Below are 22497 nucleotides of genomic sequence, written 5' to 3'. Positions count from 1 at the left end.
GCTCTCCGGTTTGTTTCGACCTTTCGATAAAATGTATGTATGGGTTGTTGTTTATCAAGGCACAATTCGCGCATTCTCCTACCGAGCGCAGTCGTTGCCGCGTTTGGCTCGGAACTTGTAATCTGTTTATCTCAGCAAACTTTTATTTATGATATGTATCAAACGGGTTGTTTCGCTGTATTTGTTCTTTATTTTTTATCTGCTGCCAAGAGTTTCCAGTTTCATACGAGGAAAGCCGTGAAGAATTTTATTTGGAATTTAATCGATTTCAGTTACCTTCGACATGTCAGATATGTTTCCTCTGTTTTGAGGAACATGCCAAAACACCTTCGAAAAACACATTTTATTGAACAACTAGGGAAAAAAAAAACAAATCAACAACGCGAAAATTGGCACAAACTGATTTCAAACTGACGCTTAAATTTGTGGTGATTTTGGGAAACTAAAAGTAAGAAAGGTTTATTTCAAATCTAGCGTAAAACCTGTTATATTATGTATCTACCATTAAAGGGTTTTCCACATCAAATCACATCACTATCTAGTTGACCGATCCTTACAAACTTTCAGACAATAAAATATAACCTATTAGTAAGCTTTTGGCATATCTATTTCGTTCAACTTCAATACCATAACCGTACGTTCACACCTCAAGCTTAACTTCACTCATTAGGTTTTGTACAACATCTGGCTGCAGCTGTTTCCTGTACACAGCCCTCTTTAAGTTTGACCTTTTTGGAAGACTTTCGTAGTGCCTGCTTCATAATAGCCCAGTATTTATCGATAGGCCTTAGTTCCGGTACGTTGGGAAGTTTATGTCCTTGGGTACGAAAAAGACCTCCAGAACATAATTTGAATAGTGACACGAAACTCCAGTTAGAAAATCGTAAGTCCCTCGCGCTACTTTAACAGATGAAGCAGGCACTTCGATAGACACTCCTTGAGGAAGATCTTCCCGTTTAAAGTCCCAGTAGTCACGAACGGGGCACTCCTTTTGCCACATGAGCAGATCGCTAGTCAATTCAGATATTTCTTGGCAACTAGGAAAGTTTCTGCTTCCTTGTTTCCTCTAGAACATTAAACTTATGCTGGCTGGTGAAGAACAGTAGCCCTGGAAGCTACCGGTAGTCCGCCTTGACGTAAGACTTATCATCCATGAGGCTTCGTCAGCATCTGGTTGTACAGTTTCCGGACCCGTGACTTTTCCATCGTGTTTTGCTGTCCGTCACGATTTTGCACTTTGTACGTAAGCAGTCCCTCCCGGTCCTTCTGGCCATATTTCTGACATTGAGATTGAGATTCCGCGTAAAGGCTTTCACAACATTCTTTTCTGACCACATTGACGATTTTCCTGGTGCTTGCTCAGAACAATTTCGCGACGTTGCTCTTCAGGCAACGGCATTTTATTCATTTTTCGAAAAAACTTACAGTAATAAAAATACAGTGTGAACAATGCACTCCAAACTACTTCTGCCCAAAATTTCAAGACAAAATACTCAAGGGGTAACTTTCTACAGTGTTTTTCCCGTGATGCGATTCGTTTACCATGAACCGTATCTACCATAAAAGGTTATTTAGGTTTTGGTCCAGGTCATTAATAACTCCAGTGTTAAAATCTTTCAAAATTTTAGAAGAAGTTATTAGATAATTACTCGACAAAATTTTCACGAACTGAATCGAAAAAAAAGTTTTCCAAATTTAGAATCCTTACTCATATTCCATAGCTCATTTTGCCATTTTGAGATTACATATATCCGATATCCGGTTTCTAAGTTTAATCCTGATTCCGGAAATATCACTATTCTTCCCCAATATTGAATGTTTTCCGCAGTTTTGTACACTCCCCAGAAACCGAAAGTCGCCATCTTGAATTTATAAAAGGCTTCGAGCATGTTCCGAAGATCATCTCCCGGCCTTCAGAAATGACCGAGAGCTCGGCAATTATCGAATGCATTTAAAAAGTTTTCAGAATGCACGAAAAATTTTGACTCCAAACCCCTCCTTTACCGCTCCCTTTCAACAATACGCCAGGACCATCTCCTTTGCGAAAGGAACTCGAAGTTTGGTGGAAACCGTTAACATACACTACCCGCTATTAGTGTGAAATCGCTTCACTGAGTATTGCAACACTCAGTTTGAATATTGCAGCATCCCTAACCCCCCTGGTGTTTCCGATGATCTAGAAAGTTAGGTCTTGCAAACTTGTTCGGAATATCAAAAGTTTTCTGATGGTGGACAGTTAAAGCGGAGTTCCACCGTTACATGGCGTAGTGAGCACGCGGTGCTTCCTATTTCTTAACTTATCTCGCGATTTCGACTTTTTAGAAAGTTGTGGTGTCTATAAACTTATTCAGGAAGTCTAATTTTTTTCGATGGTGAACAGTGCAGTTCAAATTTTCACCGATACGTGGCGCTAGTATGCACTCAATTCTTTATATTGTGACCTTATTTGAATTTGTGACTCCAACTTTCTAAAAAAAGTTGCGGTCTTTTGCAAACTTAATTAGAAGGTAAAGAGCTTTTGGTTGATGGACATCTTAGTGCAGAATTCTGCCACGAATGTGAACATAGTGCTTCGTATTTCGAAAATAACTTATCTCACGACTACTACCTTCGAGAAAGTTGTGGTCTTCAGCAAAGTTGTTCAAAAGGTTAAGGGCTGATATTTCTAATATTTACATCTTAACTAATCCCGCGATTTTTACTTCCTTACTTCCCAGAAAGTTACGGCCAGTGCCAGCCAAAAAATTTCTTCAAGGGTACGTATCGCGGAGGAGTTCATATTTTTCAAAGTTATGTATCTCTGCTGAAAAAAACCTGTTGTTGAAAAAGATGCCTTTATTTCTTCTGAGACATTTAAATCACTGAATTGCTGAATGTCCATGATCTGACCGATTGCATTGTTTAGGAAGTCTTTCGTAGTTTTTATATGAAAAAAATTAGATTTTAAAAAAATGAGCTTTTTAAGATAATCTATTTTTAATTTTTCTTTTACCCTTTTTTTTAAATAAATAGTTTTTAGTTAAAGTGTATGTTTTTTCGAAAAGACAAAATTATTATCTACAACTTTGTCTGAGACGTCACACCGATCAAACAAACCGTTTTGGCCCTAAAAATGTTTGTAATCATCAATACCTTCCCAAAATGGTATGGTATGGCACAAAACTGGGACATTTATTGTGGAACTGCTTTGAAACTTTCTATGTGGTTGAATTCATGAGATAAATTTAGTTCAAAATACTCAAAACAACATGCACACCAGCGCTACGTAGAAGTTGAATTCCATACCAAACTAAATACCAATTATAATCCCTTGTCCTTTTGAATAACTCTGCTGAAATTCTCTCCTTTTTAAGTTTTTAGATTCCAGATATAAGTTAAGTGCATCACTCAAAACTATAAGCACACTAGCGTCACATCGCGGTCGAATTTCAAATGAAAATTAGCACCAACTGAAAACCCTTGATAACCTAACACAAAAACCCTTGATAACCTAACTTCGCTGAAGGTCGCAACTCTCTAGGTTGACGGAATCACGAGGAAGGGTAACATTATTCTACCCATTTCCAGTGATGCTAAATATTTCGGGTAGTGCAATATTCAAACTGGGTATTGCAATACTCAATGAAGCGATTCTAAACTCATAATGGGTAGTGTACATTGGCACTAGGGTGCTACCATAAAATTTTTCAAAGTTCGTTTAGCGGTAGGGCTCAAAAGCTCCGCCCTTCACGGAAAAAGTTCCCATACAAACCCAGCAAACCAAAGTCGTATAGAGATGTTAACTCTGAGTCCCTTCAATGTGCATGGCAAGTTTGAAAATACACAAGATGCGACATTAAATTTGTTTATATCGTATAGAACTTAAACCCTATAAAACGCAATATTAGGTTATATATGAATTAATTCAACGTGTCATATGAAATTATAAAATGCGTCATTCCTCTAAGTCCTATAGCCTTAACAGAGTTGAGCGCGAGTTATGTGAACCAATTTGTTTGCTGAGAAATTTCAGCTCAGTCGGACCTCTGGAGCACGTGTCTTCCCAAGCGGTCGAAGTTTCAACCTTTTGATTGATGAAAAAAAAGGACAAGTCTAGCGTAACTTTTCGAAAGGACCTAAGTAACATCGAGAGAGTCTCTTTGTTTACTTTTTATTTTATTGATAAATAAGATGTTTTTACATTCCTCATGGTACTCTTTGAATAATAATCTAGGCAGTGTTATAGTCTCTCGATCTGTGGCAAGAAATCGTAGAGAACTCTCATAATGACGCTGTATTCAACTCAACATTACGAGAGATGAGAGAATCGCTCATTGTTACTTAGGTCCTTCTGAAATGTTACGCGAGAAGAAGTAGTTCATGAAATTGTCGATATCGATTTTTTTCATGCAAAGTGTTTTAGAAATGCATGAATCAGTTTTGAATTATACCAATTTGTGGCATGATAAATGATAGGAGTCCCTGAATAAATCTTAGTGAATGAAAATAGATACAAACATTCTCCTCCTCCTGCCTGGATACAAAAAACGAACAGTTACAGTGCAAAAGTGTAGGTCGGGTGTAACTACACCGCAAATACGAATTAATTTCTGCCTAGGACCTGCTGTTAAAAAGAACCTGTCTGTGCAGCTTTATTTCATTAAATTTCAGCGCAATAATATAGTTCAACGTACAGTGCAACATAGAGCTGCAACGTGTAAATGAAAATCAGAATACAGGCACAAATCAATGAAAGGCAAGCAAACAATGACTCAGAGCCACATCAGACGCTCTATTTAACCGAGAAAAAGGCACCATTGAAGAGATATTCGATGTGTGGTACTATTTTTTCATTCGTTGCGTGTCAAGCTGAAGACGAGCATCATACACTGATTTTTTGAGGCTAGTCTTTCACTGGGCTTAGTAGGGCACGCACCGCTCTTGGTGCTGTACGTGCTTTACCAAGTTTACTGTTGTATGCACCAGCATGACATCGGTTTCAACCGTTATATGCTCGGTAGGGTATCCGGGTACCCACCCAAATAAAATGTTTCTAGAGTTTTCGATTCTTGATCGATTTTGGATCTGAACCCGTCAAAGGATCTGTAGAATTATGTTGCGATGAGACAAACATTGGAATCAAAATTAATTAAATCACTCCAGGAGTTGATTTTCATTCATTTTGAGCCAATCCAATGAGTTGTTGAATTGTTAGTGGTTAGTTTTGTAAAATTGACCGCACAGCCCGTAAATTATGTCACCTAAATCTTATGCTTTGTATGCAGCGTGGGACTCTAGAGGCGTGGTAATATTTTACCACATTCCTGGCCATCCCTGAGCAGATTCCCGATTTCGAATATCCGAAGATCCGGATTTACGGAAACCAACGGCTCTTTAGATCCCGTATACTAAAAATAAACAAATTTTCCAATCTTTCGATGGGATTGAAAATCTCTGAAGAATTAAAAAAAATAAAAGCATTTTATTTGGGTGAGTGCTCTAGTACCCTGCTGAGCACTTACGAGTGTTAAAATTGCCGAATACACAACGGTTAATAACGTTCTCACAGCAGATCATTTTTTTTGTCTGTTAAAGAAGGTTGTTGTATGTTTTACTGTACGCGAACTTTATCACCAAGGCTTGTCCCAAAGAACTGTAACTTCACTCACCACAAATCTGACGAACTTATTCAAACTCTTACAAGTTTATCACAAATTTTTAAGAAAAGCTTTACTTTCGAGACATCAAAACAATCTAGGTTCATGGTAGCAAACATTAGTTAAAAGTATTTTGATAACTGTAAAACAAGGTCTCACTGCGACCCTATCACAACCTCCTTGGGGTGCTTGAATATAAGTAAACTTATTGAAGATCCGGTCCACACTCCGGTGAATGCTAACTGGCCCTATGCTAACTGTGTAACGGTAACCGTCTGTTCTCCTATATTGGGCGGAATTTAACTGCGTCTAATCCGGAGTCGACGACTGAGGCATCGTGAACATAGTAAAGCCTGTATCAGACTAACCGTTGCAGCGGTCAACCGCTACCGTTCCGTTCTTTTTCGACCAATCCAATTTCAAAACCCACGTACTAGTACTGAGTAGGCTGATCAGATTTTCTCGGGACAAAAACGGGATAAATGGGTTCGAAAAACGGGATACATGATAAAATTGATTTTCGAAAATTTTTACCAATTTTTATTAACCATTGCTTTGATGAACTTACCCGATCCTGAAAAGTGTGATTCTTTGCAATTAGTTCCTGAAATTTGTCACATGGCGATCGAGATTTTGACTAACAATTATCATGGTCGTTTGGGGAGCCCCGTCGCCGCAAGGTTACAGAGTCCGCCTTGGTAAGCGGGTGGTCGTGGGTTCGAATTATAGGTGGCTTCAACCAGCCTGGTCTACTCTGGAAAAACACTTCGAATGGGCCTTTATAAGTTGATCCACTAAATTCTGCGTTCACGCCTTCTAGACGTATGATGCTTGACGAAATCGCTTTTTTGGGACTAAATAAATGATATTCGCAATCACCAGTTACGCTGTTTGGACTTCGTTTTCGTAAATGAAGACTGTGTTTCACAGTGCAAAATTCATGAAGCTCCTGAAACGATGGTTCCACCTGTTGTTTTCCACCCCGCTCTCAACGTAAAAGTAACTGCTTGTCGCCCAGTGGAATTTGAAGATGTTCCTGACTTAAACCAGCTTGACTATCGTAGAACGAATATTGACCAATTGCGAAATCTTTTATCGCAAATTGACTGGAGCATTCTTGAAACTTTCACTGATGTGAATTATGCAGTTAACTATTACGATCAAAAGTTGAATAATTGTCTCATGATTGCTGTACCTTTACGTAAGGTCTCTAGGAAGCCACCTTGGTCTAATGCAAAGCTTCGACGCCTAAAAATCATTCGAGCCAAAGCCCTTCGAAAATATACCCGTCGACGTGAACCGAACACCAAACGCAGTTTTGCTGTTGCTAGTAATAAATATCGCCATTACAAAAGGCATCTGTATATGCGCTATATTCTTCACACTCAGCAAAATTTAAGGAGAAATCCCAAACATTATTGGAAATTCGTAAACTCTAAACGGAAAGAGAATGGTTTACCCTTGACTGCATCTCTCAATGACGTGTGTACCGTTTCGCCAAATGACAAGTGCAACTTATTTGCAAAACACTTTGCTAGCGTATTTAGTAGCGAAACAGTCACTGCTCAACAAAGAGAGCAAGCCTTGAGGGATGTGCCGTTTTCAGTTTTAAACATGGATATTTTTTATGTGAGCGAGCAGTCAGTGATACGCGCCACTGAGAGTATAAAATCATCCTTCTCGCCTGGACCGGGGATAATTCCTGCAGCTCTGATGAAACAATGCTCCGATATCCTAGCCAGGGATGCCACATATACAGAATTTTCTGTATCATACAGATTTTTGAACTGAAAAAGCAATACAGAATCTGTATTACAGAATTACGGAATATTGCCAAAAATACAGGTTTGACAGATTTTTTTTGTTATACCGACGAACTGAAATCAATTTCAAAGGTAAAATTCGATTATACGATTTTCAAAGTTTTATAAAAAATAACAACATCAGGATTATGTTGGTATCGATGTTGAAGAAGTGGAATGTGACTTGAACGAAGTGCGAAAATGAACGCTTCGAAATATTTGTCAGGATTTCTATGCAAAATTCGTAAAACAAATTGCAAAGAGATGCGATTCCACCAATCCTGTTGTAAAAACGGCAGCTTTAGGTAATCTTAAATCTTTCGTGAAATTGGAAAATTTAAACGATTTGATGCGTCAATTTCCCAAATTTGTAACAGTAATCTGACTGACAAAGAGCTTCTAACGAATTTTGCACGCTTGAAAAAAACTTTTTTAACGGAGTATTCATTGAAACAAATTATTTAACTTGGTCTGAATTGTTGAACACCACTATTGGCGGGATGGTAATTTCAAGTTTCCGTTACAGATCATTTGTGAGAATTTCTTTTATTAAATCCACACTCTCAATGATCTCAATTTTAAAAGTTGAAAGCTACGTCGTTGCAGACCAAGGAGGAGATACTAATATTAAATAAACGAAAACTTTAAAAAATAAATTTACCAAAACTTGTATAAACATCACGTAGAGAAAAAGGAATTTGTTTAAATATATTCTGCAAGTAAAAATGTTTCCGTCCAACATTCTGAGTTTGCTCGATACAGACTTTTAATACAGATTTTTTGGCCGGAGATACAGATAAACAGATATTTTCAAAGAAAAATACACATATAAATGTGGCAACCCTGATCCTGGCAGCTCCACTAACTTGGCTGTTCAATGCTTCTCTACAACAACAATGCTTTCCTGTTGCTTGGAAGAAATCATCCATGTTTCCAGTCTTTAAAAAAAGAGATAAGTGTAACGTTGGAAACTATAGGAGAATTACTTCCTTGCGCGCAGAATCTACAGTGTTTGAGACTATTATTAACAACACACCCTTCGCTGCGTGTCGCAGGTATATATGCAAAGAACAACATGGATTTATTCGAGGCCGCTCGGTGGAAACCAATCTCGTGAAATTCGTATCGCTTTGTATTAAGAATATTGGCTCTAAATCTCAAGTTGATACAGTGTATACTGACTTAAAAGCCGCGTTTGACACGGTCAATCATTCCATTCTCTTATCCAAGCTAGAGAAACTTGGCTGCACTGTGCACTTCTGTAAATGGATGGAATCATATCTTGTGCATAGAGAATTGTTTGTATGTATTGGAAACTGTAATTCTGCCATGTTTTCAAATTGTTCAGGAGTACCGCAGGGCAGTAATCTTGGACCACTGTTATTTTCCATCTTTATTAACGATGTGGCACTGCTGCTCAATTCCGGAGGAAAAATGTTTTTTGCTGGCGACTTGAAAATATTCTCAGTTGTCAGGTGCCATGAGGACTGCAAGGATTCGCAAAACTTATTAAACTTGTTCAGTGACTGGTGCTCTCGAAACAGCTTGTTATTGATTATTGAGAAATGCTATGCTATTAACTACCATCGTACAAGAAATGCTGTGTCCTACGATTACGAGATGGCTGGTATAAAACTGAAAAGAGTTGAACAAGTGAAAGATATTGGTGTTATACTGGATGAAAAACTCTCGTTCAAACCCCAAATCACTGCTACTATTGACAAAGCAAATCGTCAGCTCGGTTTTATTTTTGAAATCGCTCGTGAATTTACAGACCCGCTCTGCTTTTAAACGTTGTTGTATACTAAAAGATGGTGGGGTTTTTGTGCACATTTGAGGAAGGTCCTTGCAACCACCTCAAGTGAGCTTTTCCTCACCCAGCATTCATGGAGACCGATGTCGGTCTGATGATAAATAAATGATAAATAAATAAATAAATAGTAGAATCAGGCCATTTGGTTGCCAAAGGACTTTAGCATGGGTTTATTCTCAGGCTTCCCAACAAGTACCTTTCCCTCAATCTGAATTCTACAGTACCTCTGTTTACTCTCCTTCTAACAAAAATAAGTCCCTGGTATAATAAAACTGGTGTGAGTAACGTATGAAAGTTCTCTCCAGGGAATTGTAATAAGGCGATATTGTTAGGAGGGACAGAGTCTCGGTATAGTAGAGTAGTAAGCATGAAACAGAAAGGTACAACTTACACACAAGCACGAATATGAATTATAAGCGTATCACTTACTTCAATAGTGATACTGCAAATAATATGAAGTGTGGAGTACAGAAAACACTTGGGCGATATCACAATAGATCTAATCTCTGGTCGCAGTGATGACCCCACACAGGAAAAAAAAATCATGGTCTCAAGTTCCAATCGCGAGTTTTTCGTCAGTTCACGATAGGGAATGTCCTTCCAGTGATGCGGTACTGTCAGGAAGGCACAAAACGTACTCAGTAATATTAAAAAAATCCTGGCTGCTTGGAAACTTATTTTTAATTTAGGAGAATTTCAATGCAAAGCTTTATTTAAGATTTTTTTCAAGGAGTAGCCGAAAACGGCACAAAATGGCAAAAAGACGGGACGGTTAAAAATGAAAAAACGGTACTGTCCCGTTCAAACGGTACGTCTAGTCAGCCTAGTACGGAGTCATCAATGTGCTGTCCTTCCGAGACACAAAGGTCGAAGAAAACCTAATAACTAGTAAGACTGGTGGCCATGCGTTGGAAACAACATTTCGAGGTTGAACTCTGAAGAAGTTGTCATGGACAAGCTGTGGACTGCCAGGCTTGGATGAGGTCAAGAAAGCTGGTAAAGAATTGAAAAACCACAAAATAGTTGAAAAGGACTGCCTTCTCCCTGCCGAATTTTTCAAGGTTGCTGCAAATAAACGGTTTTTCAATAAGAGTGCTACAAAAGTAGACCGATAGGGCCTTTCTCTTCAGTAAGATTTGCCATTTTATAATGGAAAGATACTCGATCCAACAACGAGTCGAGATTATTAAAATTCACTGCCAAAACTTGGAGTCAGTGGCATCAACTTCAAGAGCGCTACGTCCAATTTATGGTCGTCATAATCGTCCTGCCAGATCAACAATTGAGCGTCCAGTGGAAAAATTCAAATCCACAAAAACAGTACAGGCACAGTACTGTCATAAAAATGATGTTAATACCGCACCAAAAAAAAAAATGCTAAAAAAATTAATTCAAATATTATGGCTTAGATATTTTCAAAGTAAAAATAAATAACCATATTTTCAATATTCTTCCAAATTTCTACACGTTTAATTTTATTTGAGAGTTGGGTTATAATTTGTAAACCAAAGGATCTTTTGTTTGTCGAAATGCTGCTGCGGCATTTATCAAGCGATCGAGCCGATCATGGGCATCAATGCACCGAAAGAGAGCCGTTTTGATTAGAAATAGTTGCAACGAGCAGAGCGATTCCGCAATCGACCGTAGAATATGACTCCGCTCGGCACCGGGGAGATGGCTCGGACGTTCGATGGGTTCACCACAGAAAACAAAATCACAAAGGCAGAGTTCTATAACCGAAAACAAAAAGTAGATTTTTTCATAACTACGAACATCGCGAATAAAAATAAGTAATAAATAATTGAAATAAAAGTACCTAATACAAAACAGAAAAAAGAAGTGTATGATTTTTCTTCGTTATCATACAGTTGAACTACATTCATCGTGTTTTTGCTCACGCTTTGCTCATGGATTCTGAAAGTATTACTGCATTTTTTGAATATCAGTTCATCTTTCTTTCGTGACTCGACAGAGCTCTTGGCCGGTAAAATGCCGTTCTTCATTAATTACGTCAACTTCAACACGCAGGCTCTCAGCGGTGGGTTAAAGTGTAACGACGGTACTCATTTTCCAACACACACAGGATCAGCAGTGTAACTGCTCATAGTTTCCGTGGTTCTTTTTTGCGCAATCCCAATAGTTAGCTGGTCGCCAACCCACCGTCGGAAGCGACGGCCTCTTGTAGGCAAACGATTGATGAACTGTTTCTCGATTTTACACCAGTTCATAGCTTTTTTCAGTCGATTTGATAACAACAGTCAAATGTTGCTAGATTCGGCGATGAGCATTTTAAAACTATAACAAACTCAAGTGTTCTTAAAAAAAATCGAATAAATTTTCGATTAAAACAGAGCTGCTTTGCGATTCTGCTTCAGTGGGATTACTAATCTTCGCTTAATTTTTTCATTCGGGTCCCTTCTGAGCTGCCTGATATATATGATTTCATTCGTATTGGTGCGAATAAAGTTTCTATAAATGTGACCCGAAAAATAAAACTTACATCATTTCTAATTAAGACAAGTACATTTCCAACAGAACCGAAGTGGATCATCGTACATTTCCATGAATTATACCGCGCAGCGATAAGAGCTGTGGTGAAAATAATCATCAACCACTTCAGCAAGGTTTTCGACTGTGCGTTGCGCGTACACTTCCAGTGAAACTAATTGTTGCAAACTGAACAAGAAACGCTCGCACTGATAACATTACTCGTAACTCATCGGGCGAGTATCAAAGTACAGCAATAGGCAGCTACCATCCCTAAGTCACGTTCCATTTCGATTTACCGAACTCAACATTCATTCTTTCACCAACGCCTTTCCTTCAACTCAAGTCACACTAATTCAGCGGGACATTGTGTCCAGTCTAGTTCCGCGGTCATCGCACGCACTAATAGCTTGCCATTACCATTGTATGGCTTTATGACCACATATATCAGCACGGGACGAGAGAAATGATCTTAATTGATTGAAACTCTTCGCATGCCTGCGTGAATATTGCGGAAGAAAAGATAACGCAATTGAAACGCAGACCCATCACCCGGTATCAAATTGGGGCTTCAATGAAACGCCGCTGCGAAAATATTACCCACTTCCTAATTGGCCGCTTTCGTGAACTGCCAGCCATAGGTCACAATCAAACTTAGCCCGAACAGCAATCAACTAAGACGTTAGACATGTTGTCTCGCAGTGCCGTTCCGAATGCAAGGGCGCGCACAAATGGCAAGTGTGGGGGTGGTGTTACTTTAGATCTGATCTCATATTCACTGCACACTGCTGCCATCATCATCATCATCATCCAGATCAACGGTTTGGATCGGATGTTGCGTGACCGTACACTGCAGATGTTTGTGATTTATTATATGTATACGACCCCCGGCTTCGCCATGCCACCCTCCCACATTGCCGGGCGGGCAGCACCAATTAGGCGTGAACGTATGGAAAATTGTTTATTGACCTACTGCTATAATTTGCCGTTCGTTCGGAACTATGAAAACAAATGATCCGTCGGATGGAATCGTTTGTGTCATCCGGGTGAATTTTAAGCACGCACTTTATTTAATATCCTATTTTATTTTCCTTTTTTTATTCAGTGGAAGTCCCGCACATCAACAGGATGCTACCATGGATAACTCATGTAAGTTTTGTATTTTAAAACCGGTCACATTGCGAAATTCCGTTCCGGCCTAGAATGCAACCAACGTCGAAATGCAGCACGCGCACCAAAGCAGGCTATGAGTCTTTTACTCACGGGAAGCCGCCTGCTCACGTCATTAATCGCGTTACGCTTGTTTAGAACTATCATAACCGCTGTCATCGACGATACCGTGTCCATTCGAACGGAAAATTGACCTAAAAAATATATCGAAGCGCTGCGACGACGGTTGCCTTCTACTACGGACACCGAAATTCGAAGCAAAACTAGCAGATGGATTATACTGACTGTTTGCAATAGTAGCCTTTCAGCAGCAAACAAATCAACTCAGTTTCTTTCTCTTCCCAGATTCGATGGGTTTCCGCTCACCATCGATGGGCACCCTGGCCGGTCAAAGTTCGCCGGCCCAGGGTCGATCCCTGCGCGAGTACGAGGAGCAGATGTCAACGCTGCGCAAGGAAAATTTCAACCTCAAGCTGCGAATCTACTTTCTGGAGGAAAATGCAGGAATGAGCGGTGCTGCTCCCGGCAGCAGCGGTGCCGGTAATGCGAGCGGGCTCACCTCGCCAACCGAAACAGGAGTGCCGGAAAATCTATTCAAGCAGAACATCGATCTGAAGGTGGGTAAATCATCTTTTTTTATATTTGAGGAAGATTATATGCCATCTGGTTTAATGATTGGATTCACTAAGGCATGAACTCATTGTTCGTGGTTCATTGGGTTGTGGGACAGTGATGGTTACGAAAATTTGATTAGGTACATCGATTTCATGACTGTTTTTTCTCATTTATAAAGTTTTGTTATTACAAAATTTATTTAAATAAATACATTGTTAAACCTTTAATTAAAAAATACAGACAAAAATTAAGCTTTTTTCCTATTTTTTTTTCTCCCCAGGTTGAGGTAGAATCCCTCCGAAAAGATCTGCAGGACAAACAAGACCTACTATGTCAGGCTGCGAAAGCGATGGAACTGATGGAAGACAGCCAGCGGAAAGCCGAGGAGCAACACCAGACCGTAGTTGTCGACCTGGAGCAACGGCTCGATATGCTACAGCAGGAGATCAAACAGCTGGAAGCGGCCGATCGGCTGCATCAGCAGCAGCACAATATGAGCCGCAGTCGATGCAATGAGACGGGACTGCTGGATTTTCTCGACAAGATGGAACACCAGAACGTTAACGTGCAGGATCAACTGGAGAAGCTGGAGCTCGAAAACAGACTGCGACAGCGCAACGACGAGAACGCACAACTCTGCGCAAAAATCGACAGTCTGCAGCAGCAGCTTGAAGAAAAAGATCGCAAGTTAAGCGCCATGGATTCAGAACTAAGCGAACTTCGTTACGAGTGCGCTGAGCTGAAAGACAAAGTTGAGGAAGGTGAAAAAGCCACGTCGGATGTCGAGGTAAGTTTGTTTTTACTCGACCAAAACAGCAATCAGATGTCTGATCTTATCATGCAGCAAATGAGTAAATTGCTTCAAAATTCTCTCAACACAAAAGAGGAACGTATTGTCCATCTGAATCTGGAGAACAAAGTGCTCAAGGCTATGAAACAGCATTTGAATGAAACCGTTGCTCGAATGAAAGACGAACATTCGGTTCAACTACAAATTATAAGCGATCAGAAACGGCTTATGCAAGAAATGAGTGTACTTAAACCTTTTTGTTTTCTACTCTTCCATGGCTCATTTCCTTACTTTATCTAGAATATAATGACTATGAAGAGCTCCCTTCAACATATGTCCGATGAACACGTTGTAAAATTTCAACAGGAACGTAAAAAGCTTTCAACTGAAATTGAACAACTGAAAATTCAAGCCTCGTCCGGAAGCAACAAAACGCGACCGAAAAGTATGCCCGCTCCAATTGAAAATCCGCTTTCGAAAGGAGCCCGGCAAAAATTACCCTTCGAAAAGCTCCCGTTGCTCTCAGATTGGCAATGTCATGCAAACACTTCAATATTACCTCCCCCTAAAACAAGACACTCGAGCAGTCCACCCAAAAGCAACAACTACCGGCTAGGTCCCCGAAAGGCAGATTCCGTTCCGGAAATTTCCATCTTTGGAAACAGAAAGGCTTCCCCGGTTTCACACGAATGGCCTTTGCCGAACAAAACTAGCAAGAGTCCCTACTTGGACAAGATTAAGGTTGTTTTCTTTTCATACCTCGTAAATTTCAAGTGCCTTTTAAGTAAAGTATAGTTTAGTCTTCTTTGCAGGGCTTATTTGCTGACATGAAGAAAATCAAGCCATGAATCGAAAATTTCTCAACTTAATTTTTTTGTTATCATCTAAAGCGAAAAAAAAACCTGCAAAAATTGATTTGAGAACTTTCTTTAATTTAGCACGAAATTTCGGTTGGACCGTTGTTTTTTTTTTCAGAATGTTCGACTGAAGCAAACCCTTTTCGAGACCAAGTCGGAACTGGCGTACAAGCTTTGCCTGCTGAACGATGCCGAAGCGAATCTGAAGGAAAAATCCGCGGAACTGCTCAAGGCTACGAAGATGATCGAAAAGTTGTGCAAAACTATCACCGATCTGGAGAGGGAAAATTCCCACCTAAAGCGGAACTCGGTAAGTGATAGAAGTTTAAGAAAAATTATTGTTTTGTAACAATGTTTCGTTACCCAGAGCTCGGAATCGTCTCCGATTACCACCACCAAAGAAACCACCAGAAAGGTAGAGCTTTTTCATCGATCCGATTCAATTCAAAAGAAAATGCTGTTACTTTTTTTTTCTCTGCCAGGTTACCTCCAAAATTTCCAAACCCAGCTTAAGTTTATTTAGCCGACGTTAGATTGCGTTGTTTATTTATTGCTTTGCATGATTCACTTCTGTTGTTAGAAGTGGACACGTTTTTGTTGTTACTTTATTTATTGTTAGAGTACCTATTGCTTTTATTAGTTAGTGAAATATTTATATCTGGTCTGTTCGATTTGACGTCCTTTGTTACCAATTCTCTGTGAGTATATTGCCCGATTTTTTTTTTGGTTCATCGGTGATGGTGGCACCCTTTCCATTGAAGTAAAAATCACTGATTTGAGCAAACGTGAAATAACGAGTCAATTCGCTAATGATTTCATCAAGTCACTTGTTAAACGATGCACTTCATATAACTAATCTAATTATGTTTTTTTACCTTGTTGGGGACATTATACCACTGCGACCAGTACTTAGATCTATTGTGTCCTCTTTTATTTTGAGCCTTTTTTATATAGTCAACTATTATGTGTTTTAATAGTCACTATCGTGATTGAAGGCATTGGTGCTTATTACGGGAGTCACTTCACAGTGAAATCAGAGTGAAGTGAACAAAATCCTATTACGGGACTCACGTAAATGAGAAAACCGTCGCGAAGTGACATCTGACAAGTGAAATGAGATTGTTTCCCAGCTCAAAAATCTCTAAGTCCCAGAAAGTCGTTTTTTCCGTTTTTTAGATAACACCAGATCTTGACGTGTTCTGCATTTCTAAAACATTCGGCATAAAAAAAATGTTTTTTTCGGCATCGAAAATTTCCTGAACTAGTTTGCATTTTTTTCATCGGGCAAAAAAATGAAAAATTGACCGCTTTAAGGCACGGATCAAACTCTGATTCGCTTCGTTACTGAAGAATAAATCCAAAATTTACCATTAGATCACAAATCAATCAACTTTAAGACTTATGGCAGCTTCGTGGAATCATTTCACCGTTCAAAATGGTCGTGAAATAATTACACGCGAAACGTCGCTTTTTCCGTTCTCACTTCACTGATATGACACCCATAATAACCCAGATTCCGCGGCAGATGTCACTTTGCGACGTTTTTCTCACTTACGTGAGTCCCGTAATAGGATTTTGTTCACTTCACTCTGATTTCACCGTGAAGTGACTCCCGTAATAAGCACCTATGAGTGTCATATCAGTGAAGTGAGAACGGAAAAAGCGACGTTTCGCGTGGAATTATTTCACGGACGTTGGTGCTTATTACGGGAGTCACTTCACGGTGAAATATATTTCACTCTCACGCTCACTTCACTTTTTTTAGACCTATTCCCGATTCCACCTCAAGGGAGGTGACAAAAATCACCTCCGTGTAGTGAGATTAAGGGGCTTATTACGGGAGTCACTTCACGGTGAGAACGAAGTGAAAAAATCTCACGGTAAAAAAAGACGCGTGCAAATCAAATGGGAATCACTTTCACCGTGCCTATTACGGTTGTCACTTCACCGTGGAGTGACTCCCATGATAAGACCCTAACAGTGAAGTGAAATTGAGAATAGGACAAGTGAAATGAGATTGTTTCCCAGCTCAAAAATGTCTAAGTCTCAGAAAGTCGTTTTTTCCCGTTTTTTTTAGATAACACCAGATCTTGACGTGTTCTGCATTTCTAAGACATTCGGCACCAAAAAAAATGTTTTTTTCGGTATCGAAAATTTCCTGAATTAGTTGCATTTTTTTCATCGGGCAAAAAAATGAAAAATTGACCGCTTTAAGGCACGGATCAAACTCTGATTCGCTTCGTTACTGAAGAATAAATCCAATATTTACCATTAGATCACAAATCAATCAACTTTAAGACTTATGGCAGCTTCGTGGAATCATTTCACCGTTCAAAATGGTCGTGAAATAATTCCACGCGAAACGTCGCTTTTTCCGTTCTCACTTCACTGATATGACACTCATAATAACCCAGATTCCACGGCAGATGTCACTTCGCGACGTTTTTCTCACTTACGTGAGTCCCGTAATAGGATTTTGTTCACTTCACTCTGATTTCACCGTGAAGTGACTCCCGTAATAAGCATCATTTTGAGCGGTGAAATGCTTCCACGAAGCTGCCATAAGTCTTAAAAATGATTGATTTGTGATCTAATGGTAAATATTGGATTTATTCTTCAGTAACGAAGCGAGTCAGAGTTTGATCCGTGCCTTAAAGCGGTAAAATTTTAATTTTTTGGCCCGATGAAAAAAATTCAAACTAGTTCAGGAAATTTTCGATACCGAAAAAAACATTTTTTTGATGCCGAATGTCTTAGAAATGCAGAACACGTCAAGATCTGGTGTTATCTAAAAAAAACGGGAAAAAACGACTTTCTGGGACTGGGGTTTTTTTGAGCTGGCAAACAATTTCATTTCACTCGTCCTATTCTCAATTTCACTTCACTGTCAATCTCACTCCACGGAGGTGATTTTTGTCACCTCACATGAAGTGGAGTCGGGAGTAAGTCTAAAAAAGTGAAGTGAGCGTGAGAGTGAAATATATTTCACCGTGAAGTGACTCCCGTAATAAGCACCATTGTCCCTGTTACCATGAGCAAACAAATGGTAGCATCAAAGTAACCGTTGGGCAGATATGAAACATCTCTTCATTCCTGAATTACCTTCCAAACTAACAAGTTATTTAATAAAGATCCTAGAAATAGTCTTTTCAATTATTCTGAATGTAATTCGGATGTAACAATTTGGCGACGAGAATTAAAGAATCCAACTTCACCTTCTTGGAACGGATAACAAAACCTTAAGCGGTGCTCAAATCGAGACATTCTCAAGCAGAACAGGCAGATGGCGGAACAAAACGCTCGTCGCATGGCCATTATGGAACGTTTCATTATCGAATCATTGGCATCCAACATCCGTGAGTTTTGTTACGACCCCAAGAATGGCTATGTGTGCAACCGGCGGTTCCAGAAATATCGAGACCTTTTCCTGAAGGATGGTGCAAAGCTGGACGTTGCAGCTAAGGTCCGTTTCCTACTACACGGAGCCTCAGTGTGACAATGTGAGAAATTAAAGCAGCTGTTTGGAATGAGGCAAACGGTACCAGTGCTTCCAACTTTCGAAACGCACTGAGAAGGACTACGTAACGTATGCAGCGGCTGTGAACAAGTGATGTGAGGGTTTTGACTTGAATCGTATCCACAGCGGATCAATGCAAGTCTCTCATCTTCATCTGTGGGTTACGTTCACCTAAAGAAGCTGACGTCCGAACCAGGTTACTGGCCAAGCTGGAATCCGAAGGAGAAGGCGAATTCAAATTGGAAACAACGTGTGCAGAATCTGAAACATGACACCGCGCTGGTAGAACAGAAATCATCAACAACTGCATCAGTCTATGCAATCAAACAAAAAAAAAAGCAAGTATCGAATCCAACTTTTTCGCAGTCAATGTATAGCAAGCAGCCAAGCGTTTCGAAGATACCATGCTGGCAGTGCGGTGGCCTGCACTACATCAGAGTTGGACACAAGGAAGGTTACGGCAACTGCAGCTCTGTGAAACCCAACAATGGAGCAAACAAAAATAGAAAAATAGAATAAAAGTCCACTGTGAACGGCGTTTTTTAAGTAAATCAGGTGTGCCGTGACCGTAGGAAGTTCCTAAATGTCATAATCGGCGGAATAAAGATTCGGCTGCAGTTCGACACCGTCATTTCAAGACAGATCTGGGAGAACCTCGGATCACCGAAGTTACAACCAACCACCAATTAGGCAGAAACGGCGCAAACCCTTGCACCGCATCAGAGAACTAAGCTGCTGCTCCATCACTCTGGGAAAAGTCATCAATTATGGCACCCACACATCAAAATGTGAATTTGTTCGGTCTCGACTGGATTGAACTTTTCTAGCTGTGGTCGCATCCTCTTTCGGCGATCTGCAATCAAGTACGTTCCATTTCCATTCAACCTCCGATCGAACAGTACACTAAGGTCGCTTTTTATGCGGTTTTTTTTACGCGGATTCCGGAATTTATACTTTTTTTGCGCGGATTCCGGAATTGACGCGGTTTTTTTACGCGGATTCCGGAATTTACGCGGTTTTTTTATACGCGGATTCCGGAATTTACGCGGTATTATTTTTTTGCCCGGATTTCGGTTCCCCTTCACTCTGAATGCAGAATTAACGCTGGTTTTATTTACGCGGATTCCGGAATTTACACGGTTTTTTTTTACGCGGCTCGTATCCCCCGTGTAAAAAGCAACTTTAGTGTATAAGCAAGCGTGGGAATTTTCACTCACTATATTGTCACTCATCATGTATCGTCCAATTATATTCACTCGCGTACAAATTTTCCATAGAAACGCTGCTGATTGTTTTTCGCTTCTAAGTGTTACGAATAATTTAGAAGGACTCTGAATGATTCAAACACGATAATATTTATTGTATCCAAGTTCACTTGCATTCAGCAGTATCGCGAAAATCTTAGAGAGACTATCACCAGTGATACAAAATTATGAATTCAAATGAACGTTAGATTGCGTTCAACTGTTCGCTCACCGGGGCAAATAGGTATCATCAATGCTTACTGTAATATCTTTCAAGAATAATACGCGTTTACTGAGTTAAATACATTTATTTAAAACTTCCATTCGCACATGGTTTTTCTCTGTCGCACTCTTGTTGACAACTGAGATTGCATCAGAAGAGTCGAAGGGTGCCTTGATGGTGTTTATTACTTATACCACACCCCCACACTTAATTGTTTAAAACGGATAAGGCCAATATAAAAACATTAAGACTATTCACGGGATCCACTTTTTCTCCGGCGTTCGTAAATGTCATTCAAAGACTGAAATCTGAAAGAAATAAATGTTCTTTAGTTTCTTACCTCCTCAGAACTTTACCTACATAATCCCTTAACTTCCAAAAGCCTCTGTCAAACCCTATCAAATCTAACTCCTCCTCACTATCATCACTCAAATGATCTGCGTCCACCACTTGCTTTTCGACAAGATCTTCATTAGGACTCTCCAATCCAATCTCCATATTCTGCCCCTCCAAATTTTCAGGAACCACCGACCCTCCTTCTCCTCCACGTCGTTCCACAGAAAGGTCCACAATAGGTGCCTTCAACGTAGACGTTTCTGGTATCAAGGGCGGATCCATAAACGATACGTCATCTTCCTCATCCTCTTCGGACATAAAAGCATCAGGTGATAACGGTGTATGGTTATTACAAATCTGATCTTCGCGCGAAACAGTGCTCGAAACCACCGGCATCGCTGCAGCCCGGTAGTACTCAAAATTTATTCGTTTATTCACATTTTCCGTCCTCGTAAGCCCTTGCCTTTCAACTGACGAACTTCGCTCAGGATTCCTTGGTATCGGTTATCATCTGGTTGACATGTCGTTTAATTCCTCTACCTGAATCCGTAAGCTTAACCAGGTAACTCCTTCTCCCGATTATTTTTGTCACAACTGCTGGTTTACACGCTGCTTTATTAGGATTTGTATAGTCTCGTACCATGACTTTATCGCCTACTGTATAATCAACCTCTCTGGAGCCACGATATGAATCGATATGAACAGATTGCCGTTTAAGAACTGCTTCCTTTGCCTTACGCTCCATTTCCGTAGACGTCTTTAACTTCATAGGCTTCATGAGATCTAAAGATGTTCGAATTCGACGTCCCAACATCATTTCAGCAGGCGTCATCCCCGTAGTACAATGGTTTGCTGACCGATAACCCATGAGAAAATTCGCAACTCTATCTTTAATACTCTTCTTACCACTTGAAACCGATTTGATAAGCGATGCTTTAAACGTTTTAACTGCATTCTCCGCTTGTCCATTCGTTGCTGGGTGCCCTGGACTTGTCAGCAACAGCCGAACTACGTTGACCATCAAGAAGTTCCGAAATTTTCCTGATGTAAATTGAGAACCATTGTCGCAAACTATTTCCTTCATGAGACCAAACCGACTAATGCACTCAGTGAGTTTATCCAGTACGAATTCTGTGTCACACTTAGTCGTTGGGAAAACTTCAACCCATTTGGACAACGCATCAACCACTATCAGGAAACTCCAACCATGAACTGGTCCGGCAAAATCCAGATGAACACGACACCACACTGACTCCGGGTTCCACGGAATAAGCGTGGCCTTCTCTGGTGAAGGTTTATTGGCTAAACATGCTGTGCAACTTTTGATATGGTTCTCCAAATCTTCGTCCAGGTTTGGCCACCACACGGTGCTCCGTAACACTGTTTTGCTCTTAACGATTCCCAAATGAGATCCATGTACCTGCTGCAGAACGATCTCTCTGAGATTTCGCGGAATCACTAATCTTATTCCGCGCATCACCAATCCGTCTTCTAGGGAGAGCTCTTTACACACTCTTCGATATGGATTTTCACTTCCAACAAAGCTTCCGGTTGATAAACATCGTTTCACTGTCATTAACTCCGAATCCTTCTCCATTGTTTCACGCACCACGTCACAATTGACCATTTTCTCTTCACCACTGTTCAAAAAGTTCAAGTAACTATCGTCTTCCTTCCAAAGTTTCCACGATTCAAATGGCACTCGCGATGGATAATCTGCTATATTGCTCTGTGAACTTACATGTTCTATTCTATAGCTGAAACCAGCCAAGAAGTTTGCCCATCTCTGCATTCTGCTCGCGGCTATCTGCGGTATACCTTTTGATGGACTCAAGATGGACAACAATGGTTTGTGGTCTGTTCTAATTGTGAAAGTGTTTCCCACCAAGTAGTGGAAAAACTTGTTCAGACCAAACACGATGGCTAATCCTTCTTTATCAATAACACTGTAATTTCTCTCCGCCGAGTGTAGCACTCTGGACGCGAAAGCCACTGGTCGCTCCCTTT

The 22497-nt window shown here is 40.1% G+C and overlaps 1 protein-coding gene across 7 annotated transcripts in view; it reads left to right on the top strand.

Annotated features, from left to right (window-relative positions):
• Positions 1–22497, top strand: part of LOC129733122 (centrosomin) — a 51602-nt gene that overhangs the window by 23840 nt on the left and 5265 nt on the right. For 6 of the 7 annotated variants that reach the window (XM_055694708.1, XM_055694704.1, XM_055694705.1 and 3 more), the window contains 5 exons: positions 12844–12887; positions 13254–13525; positions 13804–14310; positions 15289–15480; positions 15538–15585. In XM_055694708.1, coding sequence (XP_055550683.1) covers positions 12875–12887; positions 13254–13525; positions 13804–14310; positions 15289–15480; positions 15538–15585 — 1032 coding nt within the window. In that variant the 5' untranslated portion in view covers positions 12844–12874. Of the gene's footprint in view, positions 1–12843; positions 12888–13042; positions 13195–13253; positions 13526–13803; positions 14311–15288; positions 15481–15537; positions 15586–22497 lie in introns of those variants that run through there. The other variant, XM_055694707.1, reaches the window with a different exon arrangement.

The sequence above is a fragment of the Wyeomyia smithii genome, chromosome 3 (genome assembly GCF_029784165.1).
Source record: "Wyeomyia smithii strain HCP4-BCI-WySm-NY-G18 chromosome 3, ASM2978416v1, whole genome shotgun sequence".
Classification (NCBI taxonomy): domain Eukaryota; kingdom Metazoa; phylum Arthropoda; class Insecta; order Diptera; family Culicidae; genus Wyeomyia; species Wyeomyia smithii.
This window is presented reverse-complemented; position numbering and strand designations above follow the sequence as displayed.